This window comes from Equus quagga, unplaced genomic scaffold (assembly GCF_021613505.1).
Source record: "Equus quagga isolate Etosha38 unplaced genomic scaffold, UCLA_HA_Equagga_1.0 HiC_scaffold_32_RagTag, whole genome shotgun sequence".
In the NCBI taxonomy this organism is placed as follows: Eukaryota; Metazoa; Chordata; class Mammalia; order Perissodactyla; family Equidae; genus Equus; species Equus quagga.
In genome coordinates, this window is record NW_025793551.1 from 606,974 (window position 1) to 621,297 (window position 14,324).

At 34.5% G+C, this 14,324-nt stretch overlaps 1 protein-coding gene across 5 annotated transcripts in view; it reads right to left on the bottom strand.

Annotated features, from left to right (window-relative positions):
* Positions 1–14,324, bottom strand: part of LOC124232198 (probable ubiquitin carboxyl-terminal hydrolase FAF-X) — a 142,180-nt gene that overhangs the window by 22,261 nt on the left and 105,595 nt on the right. For all 5 annotated transcript variants that reach the window (XM_046649168.1, XM_046649167.1, XM_046649165.1 and 2 more), the window contains 6 exons: positions 9,602–9,710; positions 9,106–9,252; positions 8,134–8,280; positions 6,804–7,026; positions 4,446–4,666; positions 2,290–2,480 (listed from right to left, as the gene is read on the bottom strand). In XM_046649168.1, the coding sequence (XP_046505124.1) occupies positions 2,290–2,480; positions 4,446–4,666; positions 6,804–7,026; positions 8,134–8,280; positions 9,106–9,252; positions 9,602–9,710 (1,038 nt within the window). The remainder of the gene's footprint in view (positions 1–2,289; positions 2,481–4,445; positions 4,667–6,803; positions 7,027–8,133; positions 8,281–9,105; positions 9,253–9,601; positions 9,711–14,324) is intronic.

The window sequence follows — 14,324 nt, forward strand, 5'->3', positions numbered from 1 at the left end:
GGTCACAACCCATATATAAAATAGAGGAGGACTGACACAAATGTTAGCTCAGGGTTAGTCTTCCCAAGGAAAAAAAGAGGAAGACTAGCAATTGATGTTAGCTCAGGGCTAATCCTCCTCAGAAAAAAAAAGAAACCCAACAAACGATAGATATCTATATATCGGGCTACATCTATATGAAGATATATAAAGAGATACAGATAGATACATGTATGTATAGTTTTGATAATTATAATTACACATACATGCACACATACAAATAACTGAGTGAAAGATTTTAAGGTAAAAGCTCAAAGTACAGTGTAGTAATTTGGAAGAAGAGGGACAGAAATGTGGACCAGAATACTAAAAAAAGCCTTGAGTCAGAGATAGGATAAGCTAGGGAAAAAAAATAAACAGTCATGAGCTGCATAATGGTGTTTCAGCCAAGGATGGTCGACATATACAACAGTGGTTCCGTAAGATCAGTACCATACGGCCTAGGTGTGTAGTATCATCTAGGTTTTGTGTAAGTATACTGTAGGACGTGTGCACGACAACAAAATCACCTAAGGATGCGTTTCTCAGAATGTGTTCTTGTCATTAAGTGACACATGACCATACTAAAACAGGCAGACAGGACAAAAGGTGTGTGCCAGGTGATGGGACTGAAAGAGGAAGGTATACCTCTAGAAGGAAGCATTATATATGCAAATCACTTCAACGACAGGCTGATACAGTCCAACTTGTGGAATACAAAAACTTATACTGAAAGATAATGGGAGTCACTGTACTATAAGTATGTGATTTTGAAAAGAAATCTAAGTGATATGCTAACACATATATAAGCAGCTCAACCCTGACTGAAACAGAGTGTGTGACAGAAGTCAGATGATCCTTTTGCTCACCCACCTCCAACCTATTTAGGAGGTACTTCGCTGAAAGAATTTTAAATTCCTATGAAGAACTGTAGCTTTTTCTACACCCAAGAGCTGGTGTAGTTGTAGCTGTAGTTGGACATGACATAAAGTAGGCCTTGATAAAATTAATGAAAGAAAAGAAACCAGATGAAGATCTAACTGCATGTTTTAAAACGTAAAGACAGATCAAATTTTCCTGGTCTAGGAAACTGCATGCTAGGAAACTACATGATTACTTTACAACTTACAAAAATAGAGGAAAATAAAACAATTTCTATACTATTTTTCTAACAGATTTGTATTTTTAAGGTTCACTAACCAACTGATGAAAGTGAGCTTCTTTTTACAGACTCAATTTAGTTAATGAATTAACAATCAATGATAACATTTGAATACAGTCATCTTGTAACCATAATGAATTATTAGTCAATGCCACTACATGACTCTCAGTATCACACACAAGACATTTTGTATATCCTCAAGGAAGTAAAATCACCACCAATGTAGTCGTCTTGCCATTGCAAATAGAGAATAAAAGCATACTTGAATCTGATTAAGCCTCTCGATCATAGCTAAGTAAGCTACAGCCCATGGGCCAAATCTGGCCTATTGCCTATGTATCATCTGAAAGGAATAGTTTATATATATTTAAGTGGTTGGAAAAAAATCAAAACAACAGTATTTCATGACAAGTGAAAATAATATGAAATTAAAACTTCAGTGTCCATGAACAAAAGTTTTATTGACACAGTCACACCACATTCATTTACAAATTTTATGGGTGCTTTCTGTGACAAGAACAGAGTTGACTAGTTGTGGCTGACCAGATGACCTGCAAACCTAAAGAATCCAGAGGAAAATAGGAAATATTAAAAAAAGTCACAGGAATGCAATTAGGAACATCTAGACTGTGGGAAACTTTCCAGGGCAAACTACCTGGTTTCTTCACTGATAACTGCAAACAAACCAACACCCGAAATCCCAACTACCAAGTGACCAAAAAAAAAGGGAAAAAGAAGAAAATAAGGAGAAACTTTAAAATAGCCATATAGATAAAAATAATACATCTGTTATTTGTTTTAGATGAGAAGTGCTGAATCCAAGAGATAACTACATTTTAGTATTTTGTTTCTCTATGACTCATAAGTTTTCCATAATTCAAAGTTAATTACATCTTAAGAAACTAAAGAAGACTGTCTCTCTTTACTGTGATAATTTTTACCTCCAACTGGGACAATGATAAAAGAAAAAACTGACTAGGAAGGATAATTAGAAAATTACTATTATTTAAATATTAAATAATTACATATTCTCACATGTATTTTAGAAGTATAAAGTTAGTATAGTGAGATTTTTATAAAGCCAAAATTATCATCCATCCATAATTTACCTGAACTGTTTCCAAAATCCTCTGGGCACATAGTATTGTAGTCGAGAAGCAGCTAAGTGACCAAAGATGACCTGAAGGTGTCTCAGAACACCAATATTATAGTCTTTCCTATCTTCTGTCTTACTCAATGCTGGCTTGTCTTCAAATTGATGAGGATATCCAAATACATCATCTCGGGGATCAACATTACTCTAGAGACCAAAAAAATAAATAAATAACTGATGAGCTAATTTAACTTTAAAAGTATAGTGAAATAACTTCAGCCAAATATAATGAATGAATGGTTTACATTATTTTATATTCCATATATCTAAAGCATACAACTTTCAATTTATAATATGAGTGCTTATCCTCATGATTTCACAGATAAGTTATCATACATAGGTAACTTTGGGGAATTAAGTTACTTTAGCCTTTCTAGAATTCAATTTCTTCTTGTAGAGATAATATATTCTTCATATACTATATGAGATAATTTATGTGACATCATCAGAATTATTAACACAATAAACAAAGCAACTGCAAGTACTTTTGGTAGAAAGAGTAGCATAGATAGAAACTCTAAAGGTCTTAATCACTCTACAAAACAGAATTTAGTTGTTTTACAGAGAAGTAAACATCCTTGTATATTCTTTGCTTGTCTCAGACTTATGATACAGAAGTAAACAATGTCCAGTTCCTGTCCTTGAGAGGATCATAGTCTAGGAAAAGAAACTAATATACAGGCAGACAAACCATACTCTAGTGCTGAGACAACATAAAGCACAGGGTATCAAGCACCAAAGGTGGAACGACTAATTTGAAATTTTTTCTTTTGTCTGCTTTATTTTCTTCTTGTCAATATGAATAGCCATCTCTATCTAACTCTGCACCCTAGCACTAACATGGCCTACAAAACTAACTAGGATTTCAATTTCAATTTTATTTGAAACAGTGGTTCTTAACTAGGTGTTGACATGGGTACCCTAAATGGAGATTCTAAAAAAAGTAAATGTATCCAGACCTTAAGGCTTGGATGCTGTGATTTATCAGATCTGAGAAGAGTGAAGGAAGATGTATGTTTTAGAATCTTCGTAAGTGATGAACCACTACTGGAGAGCCAAACCAGGTTTGGCCACTTAAGGAAAGAAATGCAAGAATGAGGGGAAGAACAATTTACTACAATTAGAATATTCTACCTTCCCTATTAACTCCTATAAATGTGTATAAAGAAAAACGTGGAAGATTTAAAAAAAAAAAAGCAGTTTTGATATACACCTAAAACTAAACCCTCCAAATTTATGTATGTAAGAACCACATCTTAGTTACACATCCTCTGATCTGTCATTAACACCTAAATTTCCTATTGCCTTCTTCTAAGTTGAATACTTTTGGTAAGTAGCATGATTATCTACCATCATTAACTCATGCTGTTAACAAGAATGTGCAGCATTGTTTAAAGTAGTAAACAAGATTGCCTCCTTACCAGAAAAAACGCTATTGAGAAAAACATTGAGTATCCTAAGAACAAGCACAGATTATGAAACTGATAAATAAAAGGCAGAATAAGTTAAACGGAATAACATACTTTAAAAAATTAAAGAAGGGGACCAGCTTCATAGCCTAGTAGTTAAGTTGGCATGTTCTGCTTTAGCAGCCTGGCTTCAGATCTCGGGTGCAGACCTAGCACCACTCATTAACCCACACTGTGGCAGCAACCCACACAAAAAACAGAGTAAGATTAGCACAGATGTTAGTTCAGCGACAGTCTTCCTCAAGCAAAAAGAAGATGACTGGCAAGAGATGTTAGCTCAGGGCCAACATGCTCAGAAAAAAGTTAAAGAATGAAAATATAATTTAGTTATTTAAAAATGAAGATATTTATCACTTTACAAACACCAAATTACACTTACCAACTGGTACAGAACATGGTTACATTAACTGTTGCTTTTAAAAAAACAAACAGAAAAGCTGTAATAAAGATTATTAACTGCAGTTAAAGTCTACTAGATAATGAGCACTATGACATGCCAGAGGTAGTAGCTCAGAGACTCTTGTCCTATAGTTAAATGCAGTTCAAAAAAACCCTATGAGAAATACAACTCTAAGAGAAAAAGAATATTTAGCATCAAGATTATTAATACAAAAAAAATAATTTAATTATTATTAAAATTTACCTCGCTGTCCTGCTTCTCCTCGCCAAACATATCATCATCTGTATCACTATCTGTGCCTTCAATTGCAAGAATACTATTCCTGATGGAGGGAATCATATATAACTGCTGGATCACAGAGTTCATGTAACAAGTAGCACCAGCATTTTTGAGTCCCACAAATCCTTTTGGTGGGCGGGGTCCAACAGGTGGTAGATACTCCCACTCAGTAAGTGCTTCACAAGCTGAGAGAAGAAGAAAAAGAGATTCTCATAGTATGAAAATAATGAATCTGTCCACTGGCAACTCTGTTATGCTGAAAATTACTAGCAGCAGTAATTCCATCAACACTGCAGCCACCTTGAAAGAGTACTCTAAATTTTTATTTCAGCAATGTGCGCCACTACACAGATCTTTACTACAGAACTACTGAGTCCATATTTTTATTGATATTTCTTCTATGACAATCTTCTTAGAAAGTTATATAAGATGGTATAACATTAAATTTAAATATGTTTAAATAAATCAAAGCATTACAGTTTTCTTAGTTTTAATTTTGTATATTTATATACTTATTAAAGTGATTTGAAGTAACTTAGGCTGAAGCCATGGTTCCAGATTACAAAACTGTAACCTTTAAGTGTGCATCGGTTTTCCTTCCTTATAAAATGGTTTAAGAGGAGAAATTACTTTGCCTATATGGACAATTTAACGTTGAGGAGTCACTAAGATAGGGTATTTGAAACGTCCAGAAGAACTATAACTCACTTTACACCCCCCTCTACCTAGCATAAAAACAAAACCAACCTAAACAGAAATCACTAGCTTCGAGGTGGCTTACATAAATTAGAGAATTGCAAATTACATAGCCAATAAACATAATTAGATAGCCTTTTATGCTGACAGATACATTACTAAGTGTAAAACTAAAGTGAAGAACACTGTGCTAATTCTCATTTGTGTTAAAAAGAAAAAACTAAACAAAGAAATATACGTCTGTACAACTTGCATATAGAGACAATGGCTGAACCAGGCATATGTTACGGGTAAGAAGTTAATACTTTTAGTAAAAGTATATCTTTTTTTGAGGAAGATTAGCTCTGAGCTAAGATCTGCTGCCCATCCTCCTCTTTTTGCTGAGGAAGACTGGCCCTGAGCTAACATCCGTGCCCATCTTCCTCTACTTTATATGTGGGACACCTGCAACAGCATGGCTTGATGAGCAGTGCGTAGGTTCATGCCAGGGATCCAAATCAGCAAACTCCAGGGCCACTGAAGCAGAGTATGTGAACTTCACTGCTGTGCCCCTGGGCTAGCCCCTAGGATATATCATTTATACGTGAAAATATAACCATGAAATTCATAAGCTAAGTAAATTAATTTTATGTAATAAACAAAACTCAGTTTTTAAGAATCTCCTTTCTATATATAGATTCCACAGTACAAACAAACAGCGTTAGCTAGAAGCATCTAAAATAAGACTGCAAACTTTTTTATACTCTAAAAGACTGCATAAGAGATAATTTCAGATTTTCTTAAGATTAATATCGAATATTGTACACATTATATTCTCAAGCCTTAATTTTCTCTTAAATTAAACATTTTATTCTTCTTTTCTGTTATTCTATTTACACTCGCCTCCCTTTTGAGTTTCAGTTCTTACAGAAAACTGTCTAAAGACTGAGGGAAAGGGGATAAGGGGAGGTGAAAAGAGGCAAAGGGGCACCTATGTATGCTGACAGATAAAAATTAGACTATTGGTGATGAACACAATGCAGTCTATACAGAAGCTGACATATAATAATATACATCTAAAATTATACAATATTATAAGCCAGTATGACCTCAATAAAATAATTTTTAAAAAAGATCTGAAGACATCCTCCTACTTCATGGGACTGATGTGGGGCATTAACGGGAATATAATAAAATGCACTCAACTGTTACCTTCTTACATTCTAATCTTCACAATTATAACTTTCTTAAAACTCAGATTAAAATAACATTAAGAAACCTCTAAGTGAGGGCTTGGAAATCTTTCCAATGCATAAATTTTAAATTTTAAGTATGAAATCTGTAGCATCAAATCTGTCTTATTACTAGAGTTTGGATTTTATTTCACATAAGAAAGAATACATTTTGCCAGGTTACCTGAACCACTTACAGGAAGGCATTTAAAATACCCATTTGAAAATTTTCCTGCGGAAAAGTTCTGTATTTATAATGGTCTTAATTATATATCTGATTATTAAAATTATTAAACCAGTTATTAGTTGCTAAAGACAAATACAAGTTAAACCTTTTCTAAAAGAAAAAAACCCGAATTTTAAATATGCAAATATTATCAATCAACAAGAACAGCTTTATAAGTAAAATACTTACTGGTTATTGCTGTGCCTATGTAATACATTTCAGTTAAACAGTCTACTATCTGTTTGAGATTCCTTACACAGCCAACAGCTAATGCTACAAGTAGTTCAAAACCAGCATTGATGGTAGCTGGTGAACTACAGACCGGGATAGCCTGCTCAGGGGGCAGGTCTCCATTTCTCATACATTGCAGGTAAACTTTGGAGGCAGGAAAGATGAAATCATCAATTAATTCCTAAAGAGTTGAAAAACAGATCATATTGTTAGCAATAACATATATTTTAGGAAAAAAGTCCCTTGCAAGGAAATATTTTTATCATTTTTGATAGAATTAAACATCTTATTATATCTTGAAAATAATTCTGGATTTTCAAAAAGTAAATAATATTTTACTTTAAGATACTACTTCCGTAATTAATAAACATACTCAATTGTCCAGATATTGTAAGGTATTTAAAAAAAGCTGACGATAACGTAAGACAGAATACATTCTAAATAATACTTCTTAATCAATAAATAAAACTTCTTTAATCAACTATCAACTGAATTAAATTTATTTTAAACAGAAATCAAGTGCATTATGGGGCTGGCCCAGAGGCATAGTGGTTAAGTTTACATTTTCCACTTTGGTGGCCTGAGGGTTCACTGGTTTGGATACTGGGTGAAGATCTACACACCACTCATCAAGCCATGCTGTGGTGGTGTCCCATGTGCAAAATAGAGGAAGACGGGCACAGATGTTAGCTCAGCAACAGTCTTCCTCAAGCAAAAACAGGATGACTGGCCAAAGATGTTTGCTCAGGGCCAATCTTCCTCACCACAAAAACATTAAGTGGATTAAAATGATACCCTCTTCTTTGAATTACAAGACACACTGGAAGAAATTCATCAAACAAATATGATATAAAAAAAGATGATAAAAGAAGTTTTCAGGACCTGCAACTAAGATATACAACTAGGTACCGGGGGGATTTCGGGAGATAAAGCAGGAGGGGAAAAAAAAAGTTTTCCTCATTTAAAATCTGATCAAATAAAAATTTATACTTACTAAACAGTAAGATGAAATAATGCTGCTTATTAACTTTCTAAAACATTTTATCTGAATTTTGATTAACAATTAATTTAAAAATCTCTTCAGTAAAGGGAAGCACACATTTACTTAAAAAACTACTGTCATCTTCATGGAGATAAATGATTTATAAGATAAATAATAAAGAAGAAAGGCTAAGATGATAGCTCAATGACAAAATGTTATAGAACTCAATAATATAGAGCTAATAGATTTGCCAACAAACATTTAAAAGTCACGACAACTAGTTTAGTAACAAAATTGAGAACTCACTTTAATGAGATTAGCACCTCCTTTTTCACAACCAATGTGATACTTCTTCTCAGGGGTCTGAAAGGCCAATAACTCTTTTGTTACCCCAAGGTGGCCTTCCAAGTTTGGCTCTTCAACACCTGTTTCACCTGTGTTTTTAACATTATCCTAACAATATCCAAAGGAAAAATATTATAGGCCTAACTTATAGGAAAGGAGGACCAAAAAAAAAAAATAATCAGAACAGGAGAAAGATAGAAAGGAGTGATACCCCAGATATACTTTCCCACACCTTTCCATTCAAGTAGTTTCTTATTCCTTCTACAGAACTCTCTCAAACAGTAAATGTGACCAATTTTGCCCCAAGATGCCACTGGCAATGTCTGAAGATAACTTACGTTTTCATAACTGAGTAGAAAGGGAAGTTACTAAGCCATCAGTTAGTTAATTAACTTTTAGAGGTCAGGGTGCAGGTCCACATACTACAACAAATAGCACAGCTCCTCAAATCAAGAAGTAATTTAGTCCAAAATGTCAATGGTGCCTAGGCTGAGAAATCCTACGTTCTAGAAGGAGGCTTTAAAAAACCACTAGGAGAATGTTAATCTGAAGGTCCACTGCTACACATTTCAGAAATATATTCTCACAGAACTCTGTATAAGTAAAAGGTAGTTAAATGTAAAGGCTAATCTATCAGATTCGATTTAAACATTTTTCAAGAATCTTCATTAAATATAATTAAAAAAAAAAGGTTAAAATACGAAAAAGGAGGAAGCTGATCAGCACTCCAAGTCTCCAACTAAAATAAAAGAGCTACATAAAACTAATTGTACTTTCTATGAATTATGATTTAATACTTCACCTATGAAAATAACATTTTATTCACTTTTCTTATTCCCAGTTTTTTAATTTAGTATAATACTCAAAACTATAACCTCTCTTTTAATAAGCCAGTTAACAGTGAAGTAATAAGCTGAACATTATAAAACTTACCCTAATCCTTTTGAGCCAATCAATTTCATTGTTGAGAAGAATTTCAGCATTGGGTACATTAATATTGCTGCTATAAGCATAATTAAGAAGGTGCCGCAGAAGAGTGAAATAGTCACCTGAATGTTTACCTCTCTCTCTTGCTGTGTTCTGAAATATAACAATAGAAACAACATGAACTCACAAGTTCATGCTCAGAATTCATATTGTTTTTTTAAAAACCCAGAGAATTGGTAAATGAAGGAGCAAATATCTTATATGAATGACACTAAACAATAAGAGGCTTGATTTCTATTTTTCCAACTTCATGTATTTTTTCTTACGTATTCATAAATAGCAAATAAAAACCAGTCTACAAATAGTATAGAAAATAGTGAAAAATATTATTTTATTTATTAAACACAACTGACCTAATTTTAATCAAAGCTAAATTCTAAGTTTTTGAATGTTCCTCATTTTAAGAATGTCATATTACTAAGTCCATTAAAAAGTGTCTCACCCCCAAAATGGTGAAGAGCAGAGTAATGAAGAAAAGCAGAGGCCTGTGTCCCATGCAACATCTGGTGCACATTAGAAAAAACTGCTCCTGTGCCAACTGACGAACAGTTCTAAAATAAAAACATTAATAAATTATTGAAATACTGGTTTAACATGGAGATAAATTAATAGTAAAAATACAAGGTAGTCCCTCATTAGCACTTAGCAACATAGAAAAGATAAACTTAAGCTGTTTTTCAGGGAGTTAACCTCAAACTGCAACCAACTAAGTTGGGAATTACTGGTTTACAGTTTCCTAATATTTGATTTCTCGAGGTCTTTAATATGCGAGGTCTTTAATATGTGAATCAGGGGTGGGTCTAGATCATGTAATTAGTAAGGATAAACGAATAACATCTAAGTCTTTATCTGCAGGGTATCATTTAAAACCTCTACTGGAACAATCTGGAAATACCCCTACAAAGAGGATACAAGGTGCCATGTAATAAGTTCTACAGATCTTTTTTGGCCTCCCAGACAATTATTTTCAATGAGTTGTGCTTTGAAGCAAACAACTCATGGAAATTCAATATAGATGGCTATCCCTAATATGATATATCAGTGGTTCTCAAAACATGGTTGTCAGACCAGCAGCATCAACATTACCAGGGAACTTGGGAACTTCTGTGAAATATAAATTCTCAGGCTCATTCCATACTCACTGGCTCAGAAACTCAAGGAGAGAGGCTTAACAATATACATTTTAATAAGCGATCACAATGATTCTGATGCACACCAAAGTCTCAGGACCCTTCAAAGATTAGTATAAACTGTTTGAGAACCTTTGGAAAAATCTGTTTCTTATCTCAATTTATCTCTATCTTTTAAAAATGTGGCATTACGGGGGCTGGCCTGGTGGTGTAGCGGTTAAGTTCACATGCTCTGCTTTGGCGGCCCAGGGTCGCAGGCTTGGATGCTAGGCATGGACCTAGGCACCGCTTATCAAGTCATGCTGTGGCAGGCATCCCTTATACAAAACAGAGGAAGATGGGCACAGATGTTAGCTCAGGGCCAATCTTCCTCAGCAGAAACAGGAGGACTGGTGGTGGATGTTAGCTCAGGGCTAATCTTCCTCCCAAAAAAAGCTGTATAATGTATTGATCTCTCTAGATAGATACCTATTTAGTCTGTTGCCATGACTCTGTAGCCTACAACGTAAGAGGAGCTCAACAGTTACCAAGTTGGTAAACATTAGTTGTTTACAAGTTAGAGGACTCTTATCTCCCATTAAAAATGAGAACTTTCAATTTCTCATAAATTTAGGAAAAGACAGCCTTCTGTAGTCATGCTAAAACAAAGCCATCAAAATCAGTTTGAAATCTATTTAATCAATAAAGTAAACCTGCTTCAGTGAAAAAGCTTTTTCAAACATCCCAAACAGCAGAATCCAATAAATACACAAGTCTAGCAACAACCAGTGTCACCTGAATAACCTGGACCTACAAATACAATCACGTGCCACAGAATCGTGTTTCAGTTAACGATGGATCACATATACCATAGTGATTATACCCTAAGATTATAATGGAGCCAATAGTTTCTGAAGAGTGACATATGCTCTAGAAGAGCCTCAGGCAAGTCCTTCAGGAGATATTCCAGAGGAAAGCACTGTTATCATAGGAGACGACAGCTCCATGCAAGTTATTGCCCCTGAGGGCCTTCCAGTGGGACAAAATATGGAGGTAGAAGATGGTAATATTGATGATCCTGACCCTGGGTAGGCCTAGGCTAATGTATGTGTTTGTGTCTTAGTCTTTAAGAAATAAGTTTAAAAAGTAAGAAGAATAAATTTTATTTAAAAATAGAAAAAATTATAGAATAAGGATATAAAGAAAATATTTTTGTACAACTGTACAATGTATTTATGTTTTAAGCTAAGTATTATTATAGAAGACTTAAAAAGTTAAAAAAGTTTAAAAGTTTATAAAGTTAGACTCAGCTAAGGTTAATTTACTATTAAGAAAGAAAAATATATTTTTATAAATTTAGTGTAGCCTAAGTGTACAGTGTTTATAAAGTCTACAGTATTGCACAGTAATGTCCTGGGTCTCTACATTCATTTACCACTCACTCACTGACTTGCCCTAAGCAACTTCCAGTCCTGAAAATTCCATTCATGCTAAGTGCCCTGAACACTTGTACCATTTATCTTTTATATTGTATTTTTACTTTATCTTTTCTATGTTTAGGTACGTTCAGGTACACAAATACCAATATGTAGTAAGTAACATGCTGTAAGGTTTGTAGCCTAGGAGCAATAAGCTGTTTCACATAGCTTAGATGTGTAGTAAGCTATACCACCTGCGTTTCTATAAGGCTACTCTATACTGTTTGCACAACACTGAAACTGCGTAACAACTCATTTCTCAGAACATGTCCACATCACTAAGCATTGCATGGCTCTAATGTCAACTAAATGACACCCGTATAAGTTGGCTGATGCCTCAAACAAAGTGGCTAAAGGGCAGAGCTGTCTCTTACTACTCTAAGTGACAAATTCAATTCTATTTCTTTCAGTGTTGATTAGTGATCTCATTAATCTTTGACAAAATCAAGCTCTTTTAGGCTTTGTTGATGAGAGTGCCTAGCACCAAGAACAAAGCCTCAGACAAGTTATATGCTAAGTGAGCATTATAAATTACATTTTTGTGGATAAACACCAGGTTTCTGTCTTCTTGCTAGCTGCTTAAGCTCTGAAAGAAATTTGTGGTTCAAATGCAAAGGATTTTAGGTTCTGTGTATTAAGCTCCCTCTTAGCTTGATCTTAACTTTTCTACCTTTAATTTTACTCCAAAATTCTCACTCATTTATTTTCATTTTCTTATTGTCCTATATTTATTTTCTTATGCAGCTATTTTTTATCCTTTTGGAACAAGACAGAGCATATGCAAAATAGTGGCCATTTTATAACTTTCTTTTAAATATTTTCTCAAATGGTACAAGTTACTTGACTACTCAGCCTCTTCAAAAATTTAAGAGAAAAAATTCTGCTGACTAGAACCATAACCCTCAAGAAACAGTTTTTCTTTAGGTTGCCTGTTGGAAAATCCTTAGCAACTCTTCTGTACTGGGAGAATTTTCACCTTAGGAGAAACAAATTAAAGTTAAAAGCATGGAAGATGTGGTGTGTGAATGGTGATGTACACTTTCCATTTATAATCCAGATTAATTGTCCAATCACCAAGGATCCAGTTCTCCTGCTCCTCTCCCTTCACTATCCTAGAAATGGAAGCTGTATGAGGTTTCATTCATCTACAACGTTTCACTAAGTATCAATAAGTAACAAAGGAGCAAGGGGAAGAGAAAAAGAAATGGTAGATGGTTCAATGATAGTAAACCCTAGAGAACTGATCAGATGTCAATTTACACAGATTTCCCCAAACATAATCCAGAGGTTTAAAAGTTCCTCTGTTATTTAAAAGCATGGACGGGGTTCTGAAAACCTCCAAAATAGTGTCTAAATTGTTTCACATGTATGCATTTCTTCACAGTTTTCAGCAGAAATGTTCTAATACTCTCACAGATTCTTAAATGTGTTTCAGAGTGCCACACTCAAGTGCATTAGAAAAATGAGTACGCAACTCAAAATTTCTGATACCTGTTGTTTTCTGATAAAGCAGTCTAATAAAATAACTTGAAACATTAAGTCAAGCATATTCCACCTCTACTCAAAACCTGCAATGTTAAGTCAGGGCATAAGAAAAGAGCTCTGTGAATTGTAGATATTTAGCAGCATTCTGGGCCTCAAACCACTGGAGGCCAGTAACAACCTCCCCAATCCCAGCTCCAGTTGTGAACCACTGGCTTAAATGTAAAATCTAAAGTCCTGACAAACCCTACATAATCCGACACGTTGCTAGTTACCTCCCTTACTGCATCTCTAGAACTGTCTCCTTTATTCATTCAGCTCTAGTAACAATAATCTCCTTGCTCGTCCCCTAAGAAGTCAAGAAGTCTTGTGCCTGGAACTTTTACATCTACTGACCATTCTATATTCCATTGTGGTCATTCCCCTTTACACTTCCTTTCAGGTATTTTTTTAAAGGTCACCTATTTACAGTGAGTTATTTCTGTTATACTATACAAAGCCAAATAGTACTGAATTTTATATGGAATGGATAGCATCACTTAACAATAAAACAAACAAGAAACCCACAACACCAACGCCGCCACCAATGCCACCACCACCACGCACAAAAAACCAAACACCTAACATCTGGGAAGCTGTTAGGAGGCTAAGGTCCTATTCAAAATTTTAACCCATATTTTTTTTAATGCTGAAACATAAAATTCTTAAATGAAAACAAATTTTGAAATTAGAAAACAAGTAGCGCTCAAAAACTAATCATTCAGCCAGCTCCAAGCTCTTGTCCTTCCACAGAAACATCAAAAACCAACCAATACTGTCATAATCCTGGAAAACAAGGTTTACATAAACTAAGCAAATAATGAATCAAGAAAATGGCAACTTAAAAAATGACAGTAAACACTTTTGGTGTTGCCCCATTAACTTCCCTGTGTGGTAGAGATCTTGAAGATGACAGGCCACATTCCCAATGTGAGACACTCATCCCTGTTTCTGGATGGAGCAAGGTAGAGCTTATCTGGAAACTACTGTGTTTGTTCTAGTCTATCTCAGGCTTCTATAAGAACTGAGGTACAGAGAGAACACTTAACTCTCTTTC